Source organism: Rhinolophus ferrumequinum, chromosome 14 (genome assembly GCF_004115265.2).
Source record: "Rhinolophus ferrumequinum isolate MPI-CBG mRhiFer1 chromosome 14, mRhiFer1_v1.p, whole genome shotgun sequence".
In the NCBI taxonomy this organism is placed as follows: Eukaryota; Metazoa; Chordata; class Mammalia; order Chiroptera; family Rhinolophidae; genus Rhinolophus; species Rhinolophus ferrumequinum.
This window is the reverse complement of record NC_046297.1, coordinates 11,663,889-11,683,167: the sequence shown is the minus strand read 5'-3', so window position 1 is coordinate 11,683,167 and position 19,279 is coordinate 11,663,889. Positions and strand designations below refer to the sequence as shown.

General features: G+C 43.9%; 1 protein-coding gene across 5 annotated transcripts in view; it reads left to right on the top strand.

The window, feature by feature from the left end:
* Nucleotides 1-18,452, top strand: part of SULF1 (sulfatase 1) — a 147,575-nt gene extending 129,123 nt beyond the window's left edge. For 3 of the 5 annotated variants that reach the window (XM_033126612.1, XM_033126611.1, XM_033126613.1), the window contains exons 13-21: nt 558-801; nt 2,088-2,184; nt 2,651-2,745; nt 3,064-3,129; nt 4,361-4,533; nt 6,826-6,968; nt 7,063-7,186; nt 9,019-9,052; nt 18,142-18,319. In XM_033126612.1, coding sequence (XP_032982503.1) covers nt 558-801; nt 2,088-2,184; nt 2,651-2,745; nt 3,064-3,129; nt 4,361-4,533; nt 6,826-6,968; nt 7,063-7,186; nt 9,019-9,052; nt 18,142-18,172 — 1,007 coding nt within the window. In that variant the 3' untranslated portion in view covers nt 18,173-18,319. Of the gene's footprint in view, nt 1-557; nt 802-2,087; nt 2,185-2,650; nt 2,746-3,063; nt 3,130-4,360; nt 4,534-6,825; nt 6,969-7,062; nt 7,187-9,018; nt 9,053-18,141 lie in introns of all 5 variants that reach the window. The other 2 variants (XM_033126610.1, XM_033126609.1) reach the window with 1 other exon arrangement.
* The last annotated feature ends 827 nt before the right edge of the window (nt 18,453-19,279 follow it).

The following is a 19,279-nucleotide window of genomic DNA, read 5'->3' as shown; positions in this document are numbered from 1 at the left end:
GTAAAAGAAGAATGATAACACCAAATTCATGAGCCTGTTTGGATAATCTGATGTTTTTTTTTTTAACCTAAAGATTTATTATGGTACCACTCTTTGAAGATTGTCGATTAGAGATCAGTACGAGATGAATAATGCATAGCAAAAGCTCAATAAATGATAATCGTTATTTTTAATACCATAAGGGTGAATATAGTTTTAGTCAAACAAGCTGACTTAGCAGTTCACGTTGAAAACTCAGTGGAGACATTCAGAGCCTATCTTAAGTGGAAAGGATCTTAGCAATCACCCAGACCTACCCCATCGCTTGATGGCCGAAGGGCCTGAGGCCCAGACAAGCATGGTGGCCATCACACCGCTATGCAGTGGCACAGCCAGGACCAGGGCCCGCCCTCCCGGCAGGAATCCCAGGGGGCTGTCCATAGCACCACGGTGCCCCTTGGCAATGCAGTATGTACAGCTTGTCCCTTTCCAAAATGCTCATCAAACCAGATGATCACTTTCTTCTCCCCTCAAGTCCCTCTGGACCTCTGGATTCACGCATCTTCCCTTATTTCCAGAGTACAAGCCCAGATTTGTCCACACACGGCAGACACGCTCCTTGTCAGTCGAATTTGAAGGCGAAATATACGACATAAACCTGGAAGAAGAAGAATTGCAAGTGTTGCGACCAAGAAACGTTGCCAAGCGTCATGATGAAGGTCACAAGGGGCCAGGAGGTCACCAAGCTGGCAACGGGGACAGCATGCTAGCCGACGGCGGCAATGCCGTGGGCCTGCCCACCACCGTCCGAGTGACCCACAAGTAGGAAGGCTTTGGGCGTTCACGAGGGCTGCCTTCTAAGTGCCCCCCCCCATATGACCACCATTTGTCCCTTTACAAAAAGTAATGTCACTCGGCAACATGACATCTGAGGGCTGGCCTGCGTGATGATGCGGGAGTTAAATAAGAACAAGGATGCAAACACTTGTAGGCCTGGACATGTCCTTTGGGTTCAGTGTCACATTACGGCTGAACAGCTGGGAATTGAGCCAGAGTGATGCTGTCACATCGTGACTTCGCAGGCATGGAGCTCTGTCGTTAAGTAGTTGCCTTTCTGGGTGTCTAGAAAACAGAGCGAAGCCATTACTGGATGGGTGGGGGCTTTTCATGCTGCACGGTCCCGAGGACACAGCGGTGGTATCATCACGGCCTCAGAAGTGAAACACAGGTCAAGGGGGAACGGTGGGTCTTGGAGAAGCTTCCAGAGAGATGGCGTAGGTTGGGAATGGACGAAAGGTGCCAAAACACCTCACCTGTCCAGGTCCCGGAGAGCACAGAGGGCCTTGGGAGTCAGGCGACTAGAAGGGAGCTTTAACACACTGCCGTCGTTCCTCCGTTCCTCCCAAAATCTACTTACTCTCTTGACAGAGAAATATTTTTGTTCTGAAGTTAGCAGCAAGATATTTGTTTCCTCTTTCGTTCCACCACTTGGGGCGGTAGGGGTACCATGGGTTCTGCCGGGATGTTTATCTCTGGATGGGTCTCCGGCTGCCTTTAGTTGCCATGGTTACGTGCTTGGAGATTTAGACCAGCATTTGCTTCTCTCACGTTATTGATGGACCTCATATCCCACCTGCTCTCTATCCCTGGGGCTGCTTCTTTGCAGCAAACGTAATGGGGTACTTCAGGCAAGCCCTTTATATGGAAACGAATGGGATGACTAACCCCCTCCTAACTGTATTTCTTCAACGGAGCCATTTCCATTATAACTGTGAAAACCTTTTTTTTTCACCCTATAATATTTGATGGGCTTTCAAAACTGTAGTTGTTTGGTGATGTCTCTTCACGGGAACATGAATATTGAGAGCTGGATGCCTCAAAAGGGGATCTTAGTGGGGTCCTCTCCCCACACCAGTCACCAGGAGACATTCCCAGTTATCCCAATCTATGGCTCTGCTCCAAACTGCTGCTTGTAGCTAAATAAAGAGTGTAGAGGATAATTAAGTTCCCTTTGTATTTCTAATGTTTTTTGGTTTTTGGGTGTGTGTTGTTGTTTTTTAATATTAGACTGTAAACCTATTTCTAATGTTTGTTGTTTGGTTTTGCAGGTGCTTTATTCTTCCAAATGATACAATCCATTGTGAGAGAGAACTGTACCAGTCAGCCAGAGCCTGGAAGGACCACAAGGCGTACATTGACAAAGAGGTAAGCCGTGGCTGTGGGATGGGAAGCTATTTCAAAAGCAAACTCAGCGGCGCACCAGCCCTACTGGTGAGACATCCTGTGTGCACACTCCATCTTTTTTATAATTCTGTGAAAAACAGAATGGCAGGGTATTGCTCATTCTCCCGTGACACACTGAGAGTTCTCCTGACAGAAAAGAAAACAGAGTGTGCCAAAAGAATGGGGACTGACTCAATGATGATGACCTTTTGAAATCTCTACCAGAAAATATTTCAATTGTAAAAGAGACACCTGTTAATGTTTACTATAACACACCGGGTGGAGTACAGAGGTAAGTATAATCTATGCAAGGTTTGTTTCTAAATGAATCATCATCTCAGGTGAACAGCTATAATTATGGAACCCAGAAAACAAGGTGAGAAGAAAGGTACTTGGCGTAGAAAATCCTCATCTTAGAAATATAATTGTTGAATTATATGTTTTCCAGATTGAAGCTTTGCAAGATAAAATTAAGAATTTAAGAGAAGTGAGAGGGCACCTAAAAAGAAGGAAGCCTGAGGAGTGTGTCTGCAGTAAACAGAGGTGAGCGTGTGTCCACCCCAGGGTCCCCTTTCCAAACTCATTTTTGCACAAGCTACATGGATTAGCATGAGGCTTGTTCCTCTCTTTTACCGGTAGGTAGCTTAATAAAATGAATTCATTATCATATATTGTAATGACCTAAACTATTTCGGTCAAATTAAGTATGTCATAAACCTAAGCTGAAGGTTAAAAAAAAAAAAGTCTCATTAAGCTAAGATAGGTACTGCCTTCCTTCTATTTTGCTTTCTTTTTATAAAAGAAGCTATTTGATCACATGCATGATTATGAAGACTCACTTTTTCATCTCCTTGCCTCTAGCTATTACAATAAAGAGAAAGGTGTAAAAAAGCAAGAGAAATTAAAGAGCCATCTTCACCCATTCAAGTAAGTCACTATGTTTCCCACATATGCTGGGAGTGAAGGACTGTCCGTGGGGTGTTTCCAGAAGGCCGCAGGGACCCCTATGTTCCAAGGAGCGCTGCTTGGGAAAAGTAGCTTCAACTGGGAGGGCATCCAGCTCCAGAAGTTAAAATCAAGCCCACACCTTGGCGAGGGAGCTGTGTGGAGTTCTCCTCTAACGCTGTACATGCTCTTGCCCACGTGTGTGGAGGTAACTGGGTTTAATTTAGTCCGTGCACTGCCGTCTGTGCACAGTGACGTGGAGATGGGGACCCTGGATTAGGTCACAGTGTTCTGTTAAGCAGCCTGCTCAACATGGTGAATTCTGACTGTTGGAAGAAATATACACATTTTGTTAATGATAGTAAAATCTGCACAGGAAAGGGATTTAGTATTTGCGTCTCCACAAAATTTGAGCCCTTCTGGGAAAATCAAGGTTATCGTGCTAACCTTGAAATAAGTCAGACAGAAAAAGTCGAGAACCATATGACTTCACTCATACGTGGGCTATAAAACGGAAAGCAACAAACAAAGAGGACAAACAAACCAACAAAACCTCAGACACCGGTAACAGTTTGGTGGTTACCAGAGGGTCAGCGGGGTGGGGGGCGGTAGAAGAGGGAAAAGAGGGTCCAATACATGGTGATGGAAGGAGAACTGACTCTCGGTGGTGAACCCTCAGTATAATAGATAGATGATGTACTATAGAATTGTACACTTGAAACCTATATAATTTTACTAACCAATTTCATCCCAATTAATTTAATACAAACTTAAAAAAAAGTTCTTCCCATGCCTATACTGTCGAATTTGCCACAGGAGTTTTAGAAACCTTCTAATCCAAGCCGTCTAAGTCCAACCAACCACTGACTTCATGGCCACCAGGAAGTTATGCCCTTTGTCCAAAAAAAGGTGGCCACCAGGGTCTGCAGACTCCTGTTGACATTTGTTTCCATCCATGTTTCCGTGTAAACAAGGAAAATGTTGATGCTGTGAAGGCTGCGTAAAATTCGAAGAGACCTGTCACCTGAACTTGTCCTCACTATTGCTGGTTCTAGCTGAGGGGTCAAATCAGCAAACTGTGCAGAATAAGTGCTCTATTATCGTGTATCGATTATCGTGTGTCTAAAGTTTGGTGGGAGGTTCATAGCGATAATCCTATTTTTAATTGAGAAAGTGCTTTCTGGTCATTAAAAAGCCTCTTCTGTTGCAATAGGGAGGCCGCTCAAGAAGTAGACAGCAAACTGCAGCTTTTCAAGGAGAACCGTAGGAGGAAGAAGGAGAGGAAGGAGAAGAAACGCCAGAGGAAGGGGGAGGAGTGCAGCCTTCCTGGCCTCACCTGCTTCACCCACGACAACAACCACTGGCAGACCGCCCCCTTCTGGAACTGTAAGTCCTCCTCCTGGATGCCACTTACTGCCACCGTGCAGAGAGACAGCGACTCATACACACTACAGTTACTTAGACAAGGAATTCAGCAGCGGAAAGCCAGGACTCGAGACTCATTCAAGAGGAGAGCATCGTGTCATTCTCTCTACTGGCAGCTAGAATCATTTTGCCAAAACTTAGTTTTTTTCTTCAGAAATTGTGGAGGAAGGCGGGCAGAGAGGAGGGGAGAATATTGTGTTTGAAAATGCCAAGCGCTCTCTGGATTTTCCTCCTGATAGTTCACACAGTTGCCAGCCCCTGGCAGAGTTCCTGCCAAGTAAAACTGCTCTATACCTATAACTAAATAAATGGAGGAACAAGTCTGCCCCAAATGTATTTCATTTCTGCTTTATTTCAAGTGCAAGCTCTGAGTATAATAAAAGGAAGTAAAAGCTGCTTCAATGCAGGGACCGTGTCCCCTTCGGTCTCGGGCCCCGTCAGTACCCGGCCCCGTGCTTGCAGGATAATAGGGACTCCACAAAATATCTGCTCTTACGTAGAATTGCTGCGGATATGGAATAACAACAACTGTGCGCTTTTAAGATTAGCACTTAGATTTTCTTCAGTCATCTGTGCGCAATCTTCACTGAGGTCACATAGAAATAACACCCCAGATTCTTGTGCCGTGTCATCTGATTGAAGGCTTACCATCCCATGGAGTGGCTGAAACATTGAATCTTCTAACTGACCCGGTCACAGGAGACCCCTCCCGGGCCAGTGTTTCTCAAACCAGGACTCGGGGACGCCCAGAAATCCATGGACCATTCTTGGGGGAACTAAGGGCTACCCAGGAGGATTTTTGTTTTATCTTTCTATTTTGATGCTTCTTATGTTTCGTGTCCACGTTTGCATTTAAGTTCACAGTCACACGAAGGCTGAGTGAACTCTTAAAGTCATAGCATGTAACTTTCAGTGTGGTTCCCTAAGGCGGGGTGTGGGGATCTCTGAGGGCCACTCAGATGGCTGGGGGTCTGAGCAAACCCTGGGCTGAGCACTGCAGAACAACAATGAGCAAGACATACCCCATTCTCTGCCCTTGTCCCACTTACATTCTAGTGGGGGTGAGGAATAATAAAAAGAAAGTAAATGAGATAAAATAATGAGAAGGTGTAGTGATGCCATAAGAAAATGGTGATTAAAATGATTAAAAGGGACCCTTTGAGAGAGGGCGGGGATGATGGGCCTTTCTGAAGAGGTGAAATTTAAACTGAAACCTAAAGGACCAGGAGAAGCAATCCGTGTGAAAGGGGGTCGTGGGTGGGAGGGGACAGCATCCCAGACAGGGGGAATAGCAGGAGCCAAGGGTCTTGAGGAAGTGGTGCAGGTGTTGTGTCCAGGACTGGCACGCCCCTTTAAAGGTGAAGTATTGAGAAAAGTGAAGTTGTGGTTTGCTCATAACTTACACAGGAAGTTCTTCCTTCCTCTATCAGTTTCTCCCCATCTGAGCTGAGACCGTCCTGCCCAAGACGCCACCATTTCTTACCTCGACCACTGCAGAACCTCCTGTGTGTCTCCCAGACTCCCCGCTTGCTCTTTCCAATCTGTTCTGCTCAAAGGATGTAGACTCCTCGTTTACTACATCCTGTCTTTCTTAGGATTAAAAGCAAAATCCTTAACGTGTAGAGCAAAGCCACGTTCCTGTCCTGTTCTGGCCCATTTCTTCCCATGCTCACCTACTTCAGCTGCTCGGCTTTTCTCTGTACCCCAAGCATCCTAAGTGCCCTCCCACCACAGGACCTTTGCACACACTGTTCCCACTCCCTAAAAGACTTTCGACCTACAGTCACCCAAACTCCTGTGCCTGTCTTTGACCTACTCACCTTCAGAGCTCAACGGGAACGTCACTTCTCACAGAGACCTTCCCTGTGCCTCAAACTAGGTTAAGTCCCTTTTCTACACTCTTTCAGCATATTTTTTCTACGTAGAACTTACCGTATTTGTGATAATACACTTTGTGGTTTTTCGTTTTTAATTTTTGCTTAGCAATTGTCTCCCCTACTAGACTGTAAGTTTCCCAAGATCCCAGACCATGTCTGTGATGCTCAATCAATAGTAGATGAATAAACAAATAAGCAAACTGCCTGGTCCAAGATCACATCAACTCACATCTCACAGAAAATCTGTATAGACAGCGGGGGAAATATAGTTATTTTTAACATCTATACACACAGCACTTAAAAAAGGTTGGAATGGCTAGCCTGCCTCCGTTTCTTCATTCTTTCCATTTTGTTTTTCTTTTTTCTTTACCAACAGTGGGGTCTTTCTGTGCGTGCACAAGTTCCAACAATAACACCTATTGGTGTTTGCGTACAGTTAATGAGACACATAATTTTCTGTTCTGCGAGTTCGCCACTGGCTTTTTGGAGTTCTTTGATATGAATACAGATCCTTACCAGGTAAGTCAGTATGTTTTCACTTCATGAACGTTACTGAAAATAGAATAACCGGGGCACAAGCTTAACTATCTCATCCTGGCCTCTTTACCCACAGCTCACAAATACAGTGCACACTGTAGAACGGGGCATTTTGAATCAGCTTCATATCCAGCTGATGGAGCTCAGAACCTGTCAAGGTTATAAGCAATGCAACCCAAGACCTAAGGGCCTTGAACTGGGTAAGGAAAAAAATGTTTTTTCCCTATATTACCTGAGAAATTCTTTGTGTGGTCGTTTTCTGCCTTTGAAATGTTTATACGCATAGAAACATACAGTTTGGGATAAGCACTGGGGAAACTTTCCAGGCAATTGCAAACATAATGTCTTCTCTAAATTTAGCTCTGGGTGCATTAGTGAAAAATGGCATGTGCCAAAAGAGTTGGTGAGTGTTTCGTTCCAAACTCCCCATACGTCTATTCCGTTAAACCTCAATTCCTGCTAGAAGCATCCATTGGAAGATGGGACAAAAGCATTGGGCATACATTTATTATTGCTGTCAACAGTCCTAAGATATACTCTAGATAAACCAGGATAGCCTATTCATTTCAAGACAATTTGCAGGGAAAAACACACGATGTCCTATTTTTGCTTATCACAGTTTGGAGCTCCCCCATTTGGACCCCTGCCCATAGACAGTGAGTTTAATTTCTTTTGCCAGGATTTCCCATCTGAAACGCGGTATTTGAGCCATTTCTTGTCCTGGGATCTTAACGTATAAGAGGGCCTGTATGGAATCCACCACATGTCCTCTTCTGGTCGTCAGCGTTTCTTTCGCTTATTCCCTCGGCTCCTGGGGATGCAGTCCTTTTCAGTGTCTGTTCCAGAGCTTTCCTAGTGGATGAGAATACTTTCTCGTCATTCTTGTAGAAATGTAAATACCCGCTGTCCATGGAAGGAAGGAGAAAGAGCTGAAGCTGGCCAAAGCCATTGGCATCAGCATAGCATGCCAACCCCCAAAGGGCGGAGAGCTGGCCCCACAGGCAGCGGGGAGCAGTGTGCAGGAGCCCTCTGTTGTGCAGCTGAGTTTGTGTCTCTGTGGGTCGCCCACGGGGCCAGCATCACCAACAATGAAACTGGGCAGCTCCCTGGGTCACGTGACTTCAAGGGGTGGGGGTGGGGGCATCCTAAAATGGTAGACATCACCACCTGTCATTTCTTCCATTGTAGGGTCCTGGAGGCTTTAGCGCTGAGAGAAAATCCCATAAGCGATCATAAATCCTGTGAGAGAGGTCCCATCTCAGCTACCAGTTGACACATCTCAGTTAACACCTTGGTGAAATTAGTTGCCTGCGAGAAAAGCCCAGTCCTGCCATGCAGAATAGGCCTTCTGGTCGCTGACCCCACTCCGCTCAAATCTTTTCAAATATCCTGCTTATCTGTTGACCTTTTCCTCAATCCTTACACAAAGAAAGAAAAAAAAAAGCCTGGAAACGAAGCCAACTCTGGAGGCACTGGAAATATTACACCCGGCTATTTCTCCCCCAAAGAACATAGTATTCTTATTGGTGATGACATAACCACTCTACTTAGTGAAACCCGATCGAGTCTCCTCGTGGTGAAATCACACACCAGGTGGAGCCAGTTAGTGCTCTCACACTTCATGCCGTCCTCTCCACTTTCTAGACGATTCCTGGGGGAGATGACGATTGGCCCCTTTCTTCAAGTGTTTTGTCTAAAAATAACCCAAATTTAACTTTTACTGAGACTTACACAGGCTTCTGGAAGCACTTCCTAGCTGCTTTTCAATGGGCTCCCCTCCTTTCTCACTCCCACCCATCTTTCATGGGAACGCTTGTGTGTTTTATCTGAAACCTTTTTGTGGATAGCTTTCCATCCTCCTTTTGAACCTGTCTAATAGAAAAGCTCTGTTGGATCTCAACACTGTCTATATTTAACACAGTATGTTTCTTTCTAGGATTTAGATGTTGTACATGGAACACTGCACTACATAGTGAATGGTTTTATGAGTCCTAAAGCTAACATAAATTACTCTTGTATTTTCCTATATCAGGAAATAAAGATGGAGGAAGCTATGACCTACACAGGTATTCACACTTTTTTTATTCTTCCCTGGCAGCTTCTTTCCCGATAATTGCATGATTCAGCCATTTCCACTAATTTCTGTTTCTGACCACGTTGCACAGCGCTTCGCTGGGCTGCATGCATGTTCTAACAGTGCTCTCCACCATGTTGCCTCATTGGTTCCAGATCTGTCATTTTGCTTTGAAATCAGCTCACTGTCACAATGGGATGTCTCAGAGCATTTACTCACTCCCATGCTTGTTGGCTTGTTGAATGATGCTTTTAAGCGTGGAATGATGTGAAGGAGGAAAACCAGAATGACCTCTGGGAGCCCTGGCGAGAGGGTGGGAGAATTATGTTGCGGGTGGTGCTTCCCGGTTGATTTGGTGGAGACGCTTCATGGAAACTGGTTAGAGATTTTTATGAACCGTAACGTCAAAGGCACAAAAGGAGGGATGAGAATTTTAAGAGCATGCTAAAGCTGAAGTTGGAAGAAGTAGAAGCTTCCTTGTTAACAGTATTTAATTGATTCTGGTGGTGAGTGGCAGCTGTAATGTGATGCAGAAGGCTCTGCAGGGTGGTGGTGATTAAAGAGAAGGTGCTCGGGCTGGAGACGGTATCAGGAGTAAGGCGCGCAGAAAGGTCTCAGTAAGCATGGACGCACGACTGCCAGACACACAAACGCTTCACCAGCAGGCCCCAGCCCAGTTACCTCATCCCCTCTAACGCCCACCCGTCCCTTGCACAGACTTCCACTCCAAGCACAGCCCTCAGGCCGGTTTGTCAGAAATGTGCCATGTGGAGCAGGAGGGGAGTGTCCTTACCACCTCTACTGTGGGGAAGTTGATGTATGATGTGTGAGCACCCTAGTTACTGGAACTGCTTGGGAGAAAAACTTCCATCAAAGGAACGTGGACTTCACTGGCGCCATCCATATTGATATCGCCTCAGAGAAACCAAACAATATTGACATTGCAGGGCTCCCTGTCCGTCCACTCCAACCTCCAGAGCTGTGGTCTCAGATTCCCCCTTTCAGAGGGCAGCTCACCGGTCTGACCAGAGGCTAAACAGTAGGAAAAGTGGTGGGAAGATGTAAACAAAGAAAGCTGGACGTTTGAGGCTACTTGATAACCATTTCTGTCTCTTTTTTCCCTTCTTTCTTCTTTCCTTTCCTCACTCTGCCCCCACACTGGCCCTACGTGACCCCCTAGCCCACGTAAGGCAGAGCAGAACAACCCATTCTTAAGCTGGTCTCACCCAGGATATGAGCTGACGAGGTAATGCCCCATACGCCAGCACTGGGATCAGGTTAAGATGTTGTGTTTCCCTGAAAATAAGACCTAGCCAGACAATCAGCTCTAATGTGCCTTTTGGAGCAAAAATTATAGTAAAATAAGACTGGGTCTTATATAAGACCGGGTCTTTATAATATAATACCGGGTCTTATATTAATTTTTGCTCCAAAAGTCGCATTACAGCTGATTGTCCGGCTAGGTCTTATTTTCAGGGAAACACGGTATTTCCAAAATGTGACATTTGCAATGAACCTGACAGGCCGGCCCGGTGGCTCAGGTGGTTGGAGCTCCATGCTCTGAACGCCTAGGTCACGGGTCCATTCCCACATGGGCCAGTGAGCTGCGCCCTCTACAGCTAAGACTGTGAACAACAGCTCTCCCTGGAGCTGGGCTGCAGTGAGCAGCTGGAAATTGGCATCAGCTGCCGGAGGTTGGAGGTTGGCGTAGAGCGAGCTTGGTGTCGAGCGCAAGGCTCATAATATCAGCATGGGTCAGGGAGCTGTGTCGACTGAGAAACAACGGCTTGAACAAGAGTGGGGGTGGGGGAGGTGGGAAAAGGGGGGAAAAAAGAAACGGACCTAACACTAAATATTGACTTGACAGCTATTTTATGATGCACTCAGTTTTACAGCTGAACCTTTTCGGGCTGGCCTTCTTTTACTTCTGTCACGAGAGAGGTAAAAGGATATTAGCAGGTTGTTTAAGGCTTGAGCCTGGGGAGAGCCGAGTCAGAGTTCTTCTCCATCCCGAGATGCTTTGAGATGAAGAACCTTTAGCTGCGCTCCAGTCATAAATAAGTGGCAAGCATCTGGGGCTCTCCCCTCTTGAGCTCTGCCACCACCACTAACCGGGGCCAAACCCATTGTTTCTGAGGTCATTTGACACAGCAGTGGGAACTTTGTCAATGGAGTCCCCTCTCTGGTCATTTGGCCATTGAACGCGTTTGTGCAGGGTGAAATAGTGTTACCAGTTGCTTATTTTTTTCCTCCTAACTTCCTTACCAAAGAACAAGTCTAAGGATACTCTGTAACTCAAAATGACTGGCGTTTTCAGGTGCCACCATGCCATAACCCATGAGGCAAGCTATCTTTTAAGTTAGTGTCCATGTTGCAGGCAGACAATCATGGGACAGGGTTTTTGAGAGAACACATGCCGGTCACACCTGGGGACTCACTGGACACTCAGAAGCAGTGTTTGATGTGGACGTACCTGCTCACTATATCCTGTTGGATTGGAAGGGAACAGAACAAGCTACTGTATGTGTGATGCCTCGGAGAAACTCTCTCCAGATCTCCAGCGGAACCAGTATTACCAGTACACAGCCCTCCAATGATGGCACTGCTTACTGGGTTTCAGAAGCTTTGATTATTTCAGATGTGTTTGGTAGGGGGTTGGCATGGAAAAATTCATTAAAAGCCATTTTGAATTATGAAATTTCATTACAAAGACTTTGAGAAAAAATGATAAGCAAACCTGAAGAATTTGAAATTTGAAAATGCAAGCGTATTTTAGAAAATGTATCTCATACAAGACTGACTCACCAAGAGTTTTTAAACCACCTTCAATTTTGTAGATTTCCAAAAAGGAATCCTTCGATGTATTTAAAAGGTCTTCGAAAAGCAAGTCTGTTCCCTATGCAATTTCCTGATTCCTTTTGTCTGTTTATTTTTGCTGTGGTGTGTACATGAGGCCGGGGGCAGCTGACATGCTTGGCGCCCTCCCACTGGTCATTTTTCAGTTAGGACATGCTCAGCATAACGACACAGCTCAGTAAGTGGCCCCCATGACTCAGGAAAGAATTTTTGGCTTGAGTTGAAAGCAAGAATTTCTGTGTTGCAAAATAGTGTAGGATCAACAGGTCGGTGGGGTGTTTATTTTTTCCACTGCATGTGAAAACTGATGCTGCTGCCCTCTGATGCCCGACACGAGCTGCTGCCTGTCATGGCGTGTGCCCAGTGGCTGTGGGGCAGTCAGTTCTTAGCAGCCTGACACTGGCAGGGCTGCTTCCTGATCCTGCTGTCCCACGCCCTGCAGGCCAGCAGACCACACGGTGCTCCAGCCTCAGCAGCCATGCTTCTGTCCACATCTTTCTGTTTCTTTGACGCATCTCCCCCTATAGCCACAGTCTGTGCCTTACAGATGGATGTGGGTGAGAGGTTGTAGTGTACGGTGGTTAGAGCACGGACAACGGAGCCGGACTGCCTTGTGTTCAAATCCCAGCCTCGCTAATGAGAAGCTGAGAACAAGTCTGGCACGTATCAAACCCCTGTAATGATGGACATTATTAGTAAGGTGCAATAGGGGATGCAAAAAACATTTTCATGAGGGAGACATTTCAGGGTCACGCTCTCTGTATGTGAAAGGAGAGAGCAAGTGATACTATAATTCCAAAGAATGTTACCATTTTGAAAATCAGATTGGTGCCTTCAGAACTGAAACTTGGGAGGAAAATAGCCATATTAGTTAAAATGCCCTTCCAGGTAGCAACGATCGGCAAAACTAGAACGCTTTATGAATTTCTGGGTGACTTATTCCTCGCTCCTTGACTTGGTAGACATCTAGCCAGGTGAAATTTAAAGTTTGCTGTTGAGCACAGATACCAGAATCACCTACTGGGAGGGGCTGCCAGTGCTGCGGAAACCCAGGGGAGGGGAAGAGGAGGGTCACAAAAGGCTTCGCAGGGAGGATGATGCTCAAATTGAATCTTGAAGGCTGAGAGCCAATTAGGATGGTGAGGCACAGAGGCACCTTCTAGGAACAAATACAGGTGCTGAGGACGGAGAATCTGGTGCTTTCTGGAAACTATACGTTGTCCCATGAGGCTAGGACACGGGTGATGTGGGGAAAAGGAATAGAACAGGCTGAGGAAGTCAGGCCATCTCTGTAGAAACTGTCCTTTCTGCTTCTCAGGACACCGGTAGCTCTTGTTGACTATAATACTCCTCCAGGAAGCATTAAAATTCCATGCATATGTAATCTCTAAGTCACCCAATCTGTGGTCATGTTTTTCAAAGTAAGTCAATGCCATCCAGAAAGAAAGATGACTCAGCTTGAGACCTGTGTGGGTTTTTTCATTTCCCTTAGTGGTTTCACAACCTTTCTATTTCTCGGGTTCAAAGAGAAATAAATGTAACTTGAAATCGTCTACACTCATTTTGAAAATTCACTTTTCCAAACAAACCTATTCACCCCTTTGCTCCTTGAATAAAGAACTTCAGAATGGTCCAAGAAAAGGGCATTGTGTTTTGTGAGATGAGGACTGACAGAAACCAGGACAGATGTACACAGAGGGTGCCATAAAAAAAAGGTATACACATTTTAAGAAAGGAAAAAAACTGTATGAAAATTGTAATATTCAAGGGGCGGATGGATGGCTCAGTTGGTTAGAGCGCGAGCTCTTAACAACAAGGTTGCCGGTTCAATTCCCACATGGGATGGTGGGCTGTGCCCCCTGCAACTAAAGATTGAAAACGGCGACTGTACTTGGAGCTGAGCTGCGCCCTCCACAACTAGATTGAAGGACAACGACTTAACTTGGAGCTGATGGGCCCTGGAAAAATACACTGTTCCCCAATATTCCCCAGTAAAAAATTAAAAAATAAAAATTGTAATACTCAATATATACCAATAACAAAAGATGAATATAAGTCATGTGTATACATTTTTTTGGGCACCCCCAGTATATCAATAGCTATTCCTATACCTACAGATACAGAGATAGGTGTGGATGTAGCTACCTATATTTAGAAACAATGTGTTTATACTGATAGGTTTCTAATGCGACACCACAAGGTTCGTTGTAGTCTTCCTAGTTTCTATATTACAACTTATTTTTCCAACAGTGAGGTGTTTCCATTATCCTGGATGGGTTAACGCATTGGTTAAACACTACAGGACACAGAAGGCAATTTCAGAAGGACTAAATCCTACTACTGCAAAAACAAACCTGCTAACTCGAGTTCAATATATTTTTTCCATTCTTTTTGTCTTTAGAAGAGAAAACAGAACTGTGTTCAAAGTTACTTGGGCTCGTTCCATGCCACCCTCCCTCTTTATTGTGATTATGTTATTCGTTCGAAATAAGAGTAAGGTTGGTTGATTTCTGTTCGTAGTCCATTTTAGGGTCTGGTTTTTCTCACCATTGTTTCGTTTTTTTAGTATGCAATGCATCAACATAGTTCCAAAACGCCACAATTTGAAAAAGAAAGCAAGAAGCTTTGGGGTTGATCAGATTAGGTCCCATAAATAGTTAGGACGCTTTTGTGGGTCAACTGGGCATAAATTCTGGCTTCACCTCCTTTGTGGAGAAATGTTACTTCTTTCCACAGCCTCTTCCCACCCGTGCAGTGAAGGTAACCAGTCTCGTCAGTGTCTGCTTTACCTTCCTGTGTTTCTTGGTGCAATAATGTGCCTATGGTGTATATTTGTTTTATTTCTCTTGCCTTTTTACATAAAAGGTAGCATATTATACGTACTACATTGTACTTGGTGTCTTTTTCACTTTGAAATCTGATTTTCTCTTTAAAATACATCCTCCCTGGTAGTTCAGAGATTTTCCCATTCTCTTTTCGTGACTTTTATAGTACTCTACTGTGTGGATGTCATTTATTCAACCACTCTTTTATGCGTAGATATTTGCGTTATTCTCATATTTTGCAGCTACAAGTAGTGTTGCACAATAAAGAATCTTGTGCAAATATGTTTCACATTGTTAAACATATCTTCAGAAGAAATTCCCAGTCATGGGATTACTGAACTGACGGGCAAATGCATATATGGATGTATTAAATATTGCCAAACTCCTCTCCATACAGGTTGTACCGTTTTGCCTGGCCATCATCAATGTATACACGTCTGCTTTCAACAGCTGTCCAGCTTCTTAATTTTTTTCCCAATCGAATGAGAAAGAAACGGTATCTCAGTATGGTTTTCATTCATATTGCAGTTAAATTGAACGTGTTTTTGAACATTTAAAGCCCATTTTACTTGTTTTTATAGATTATCTGGTTGTGTCTTCTGCCCATTTTTTCTATCTAGTTTTTGAAGAACTGATAAATTTATGATGCTGAGTTTTCCATCCAAGAACAAAGGATAATTTTCTACTTGGTCAAGTATACTTCTGGGTCTTTCAGAAACTTTTTAAAGTATTTTCTTATACGTGTTGTACATTTCTTGTTAAATTTATTCATAAGTTCTTTATCTTCTTTGTTACTATTGTAAATAGGCTTTTCCTTCATCATTAAAAGCTCTACCTGATTAGTATTTGTGCATTCTTATTTGCTTTTAGTCGATTTGACCTGTCTTGAATTGAGTATCTACTATTAATTATGTTTCTCACTGTATCTTCTATTCTATTAGGTAGCTTCTTTTTGTTCGTTTGTTTCTTTTTTAAACAGTAGAAATGAGATTTAATTCAGGGTTTATTCTTTTATTTTTTATTTGTTTATATAGATATTCCCCCCTTTCTTCTACCTCCCCCGCTCCGGTTCAAGCCCTTGTTTCTCAGTCTAGCTGTGTAGGACGCAGCTCCCCGGTCCAGGCTGGTGTGATGAGCCTTGCGCTCCCCCCGGCTGAGGCAGTCTGTCACCAGTCACGGCAGCACTCAGCAGCCCACGGCAGCTGATGCCAACCTCTGGCTGCTCACGCAGCCCAGCTCCAGGGAGAGCCATTGTTCACAATCTTAGCTGTAGAGGGTGCAGCTCACTGGCCCATGTGGGAATCGAACCGGCGGCCTTCAGCTTTACGAGCGCGGCGCTCCAACCGCCTGAGCCACCGGGCGGCCCGGTAGCTTCTTCCTTATAAAACTGGTTGCCCTTTATTTTTCCCTTTGGAACGTAATACGGTTTGTACTTTTGTCCTGTTGGTTGCCTTTGAACTTATACATTTTTAATATCCCTAATCCCTGTTTATTATTTAATCTTTTATTACCTCAGTGGTCAGTTTTTAATGGTGTTTTGTTAACTCCCAACTATTACTTAAACTATATTCTCAATGAACTTATTCTCTTCCAGCTTTTCTATTTTTCCTCCTGTTTTCAGTTGCATTGTTTCCACTTTGTCATGTGAAATGTATGTATTGTTTTTACCCTACCCCTAGCTTTGTTTTACTCCTAGATCTGATATATTAAATGTACACCACCAGTCCTTTTGCAGTAGTTCCCCCAGAGATTTCTTAGTTGAATGAAATTCATTTTCTAGAAGACTATTCGAGAAGAGCTGATGTGTACAGTACCCCCTGCATTCTTACATTTTTAAAACTGTTTTTCTACAGCATTGGTACTTGAAGCAGAGCTTGGCTGGATATAAGATCCTTGGCTCATACTTTAATTTCTGATTTAGGATCCTCAGACACTTGATTTAATTTACTTGGCAGTGTTGTGTCGTGGCTTTTTTCACTTTATGGTGTATTTTAGCAGGAGCATTCTCATAAGACGATCGATTTTTTTTCTTATTTTCTATTTATTTAATAATTTTGTGTAGACTTAGACTGCCTTTATCAATTTCATGGATGTGAAATATTTGCAAGTTTCCTAGATTAAGAGTATCGTTTTCTGTCAGTGTAACCAAGTATACTTTCTTCTTTTTTATTTTATTATTATTGGGGGGAGGTGAGAAAAATTGTGTGTCCTCCAATTTTTTGTTTTTCTATTTTTCTTGCAGGATGTGAAATTGCCCCCCCCCTTCCTTTTTCTTTATCACAATTTCCAAAGAGTATATCTCTCTTCCTTTGTCTGCTTTTCTGCCTGAAGCAATACCTTTTAGGGACAACCATCTCAATGCCTGGGCACTTAAGTCCCTTTCTCATTGTCACTACTGCCATTTTACAGGACTCTTCACAGCATTTCATACTTCAAATTTCCAGCGATGATTGCAAATCAACTCTTAGCTCCATCTTCAATTCCTTCTTCTCTTATCCACACTGTTTTCCCAGTGCTTTTCCCCAAAGTGTGAAATACAGCTCTGCTTAGATTTGGTATTAACTTTTTTTTTTTTTTTTTTTACTTATAGGTGATTTGAAGATTATATCGTTTTCTATCTTCTAGTTAAACTGAGAATATAGGTCTTGTGTAGTTTTACTATGCTTCTGTTGCTCTGTATTGTTTTGCGGGACGTTCATTGGATTGATTAGCCGCCTCTTTAGAATGGTACTTGGATGCAACTAGAGAAAAGATGTGAGAGAGAAAAAGCTGCTGCATTCTTTGCATGCTCTGAAAACCACTGAGAGGGTGATTTACTGAAGGCATAGAACTTTTAGGGCAAAAAAACAACAATCAAAGAAACAGTCAAGCATTTGATTTGAAGAGTTTAATTGCATTCAGGTTGATTTTTTATAGCAGGGACTATAAAATAAAAATATCTTACGAAGCATTGACTATTCCATTACAATACTTTCAAATTCGTCATTCACCCCAGAACCCCATAAGTAATCAAGGTTGTATCACAAAGTGATTCTCACATTTGACAAGATGACAGACCAAGACTCAGAGACTCATCACAGGGTTTCCTCGTTACACAGTTGACTTGAGTGGAGCCAGGAGTAAAACATGAGCCCCTTGACTGACGTACAGTGCATTTCTAGCACCAGCTGTGCCTAATCGTAGTTCTCACTTGTTTGATCCTCTTTCCAACTGTTTGTTATTTATTGTTCGATCACTTTTGTAAGCTAAGGCCACTCCGTAATAACAAATTACTAGGGGAAAATGCTTTTTCGTGTTGTATTTCCAATCGATTTGCTCTGTAAAAGCAATGTATGCTGCTTGTCCAAAACTAGGAAATGCTTTCTCCACTAATGACCCACCTTCATCTCTCTTCTCACAGAGGACAGTTATGGGATGGATGGGAAGGTTAATCGGCGCAGTCTCACTGCAGACGTCACCTGGGGAGGCCTGGAGAATTTCTACAGCGTGAATGAAAGCGTCTATGAATACAGACAGAACTATAGACTTAGTCTGGTTGACTGGACTAATTACTTGAAGGATGTAGATAGAATATTTGCACTGCTGAACAGTCACCATGAGCAAAATCAAACAAATAAGACTAAATCTGCTCAAAGTGATGGATTCCTGGCTGCATCTGCTGAGCTCTCTGTGCCGGTAGAGATGGCCTCTGCTGAGTCCGATGAAGACTCACGTCCTACAATTGGGGAAGCCCCTCATTTGACCTTGCCAGCTGACCTTCGCACCCTGCATTTGAACCGACCGACATTCAGTCCAGAGAGGAAACTTGAATGGAATAACAACATTCCAGAAGTTAGTCATTTGAATTCTGAACACTGGAGAAATCATAAAACTGACAAATGGATGGAACATAAAGAAAGAGAAATCATCTTGCAACTGATTTCAGTGGCAATGGTGGGCTCGAGCTGATGCCCAAGCCCAGCACCAGGCTGCAGCCCATTAGACACCAGAAAGAACTTCCCCGGGAAGGTGGTCCAGGACGGGATGTTTTCAAAGAGCAACTGTATCTTCCTGTGCATTCTGACGTTGATTCTACTCATCAGACAGTCAGAATGTCCACCTTGGAGGAGCCTATTAACTCCAGCACGGAGAGCGTGCGGATCGAGGTAGAGAAGAATCACAGAAAGGGGAGCTCACAGACTCGAGAAGGCAGTGCCTCCTTTCCGCTCTCCTCTGATTAGATGAAATTGTTACTTTATCCTAAACACAGTATTTTTTTAACTTTTTATTAGTAAACTAATCAAGGTAATCATGACAACCAACATTCCAAGCTACCCTAGGTGCAGTAGAAGTCAGTGTGCATGCAAGCAGAGGCCCCGGGACTCAGTGATGTCACTATGTGTCACGAGTAGAAAGAAAGGTGGATTTGTGGATTTTGGGGGGGCTTTATGGGGGGGGCTACTAAAACAGTATTATCTTTTGAAAGTTGTAGGGACATGCATATATCGATTCTATCCAATGAAGATGGCCAGAAAGGTGCCTTGCTGAGTTTCTGAAAC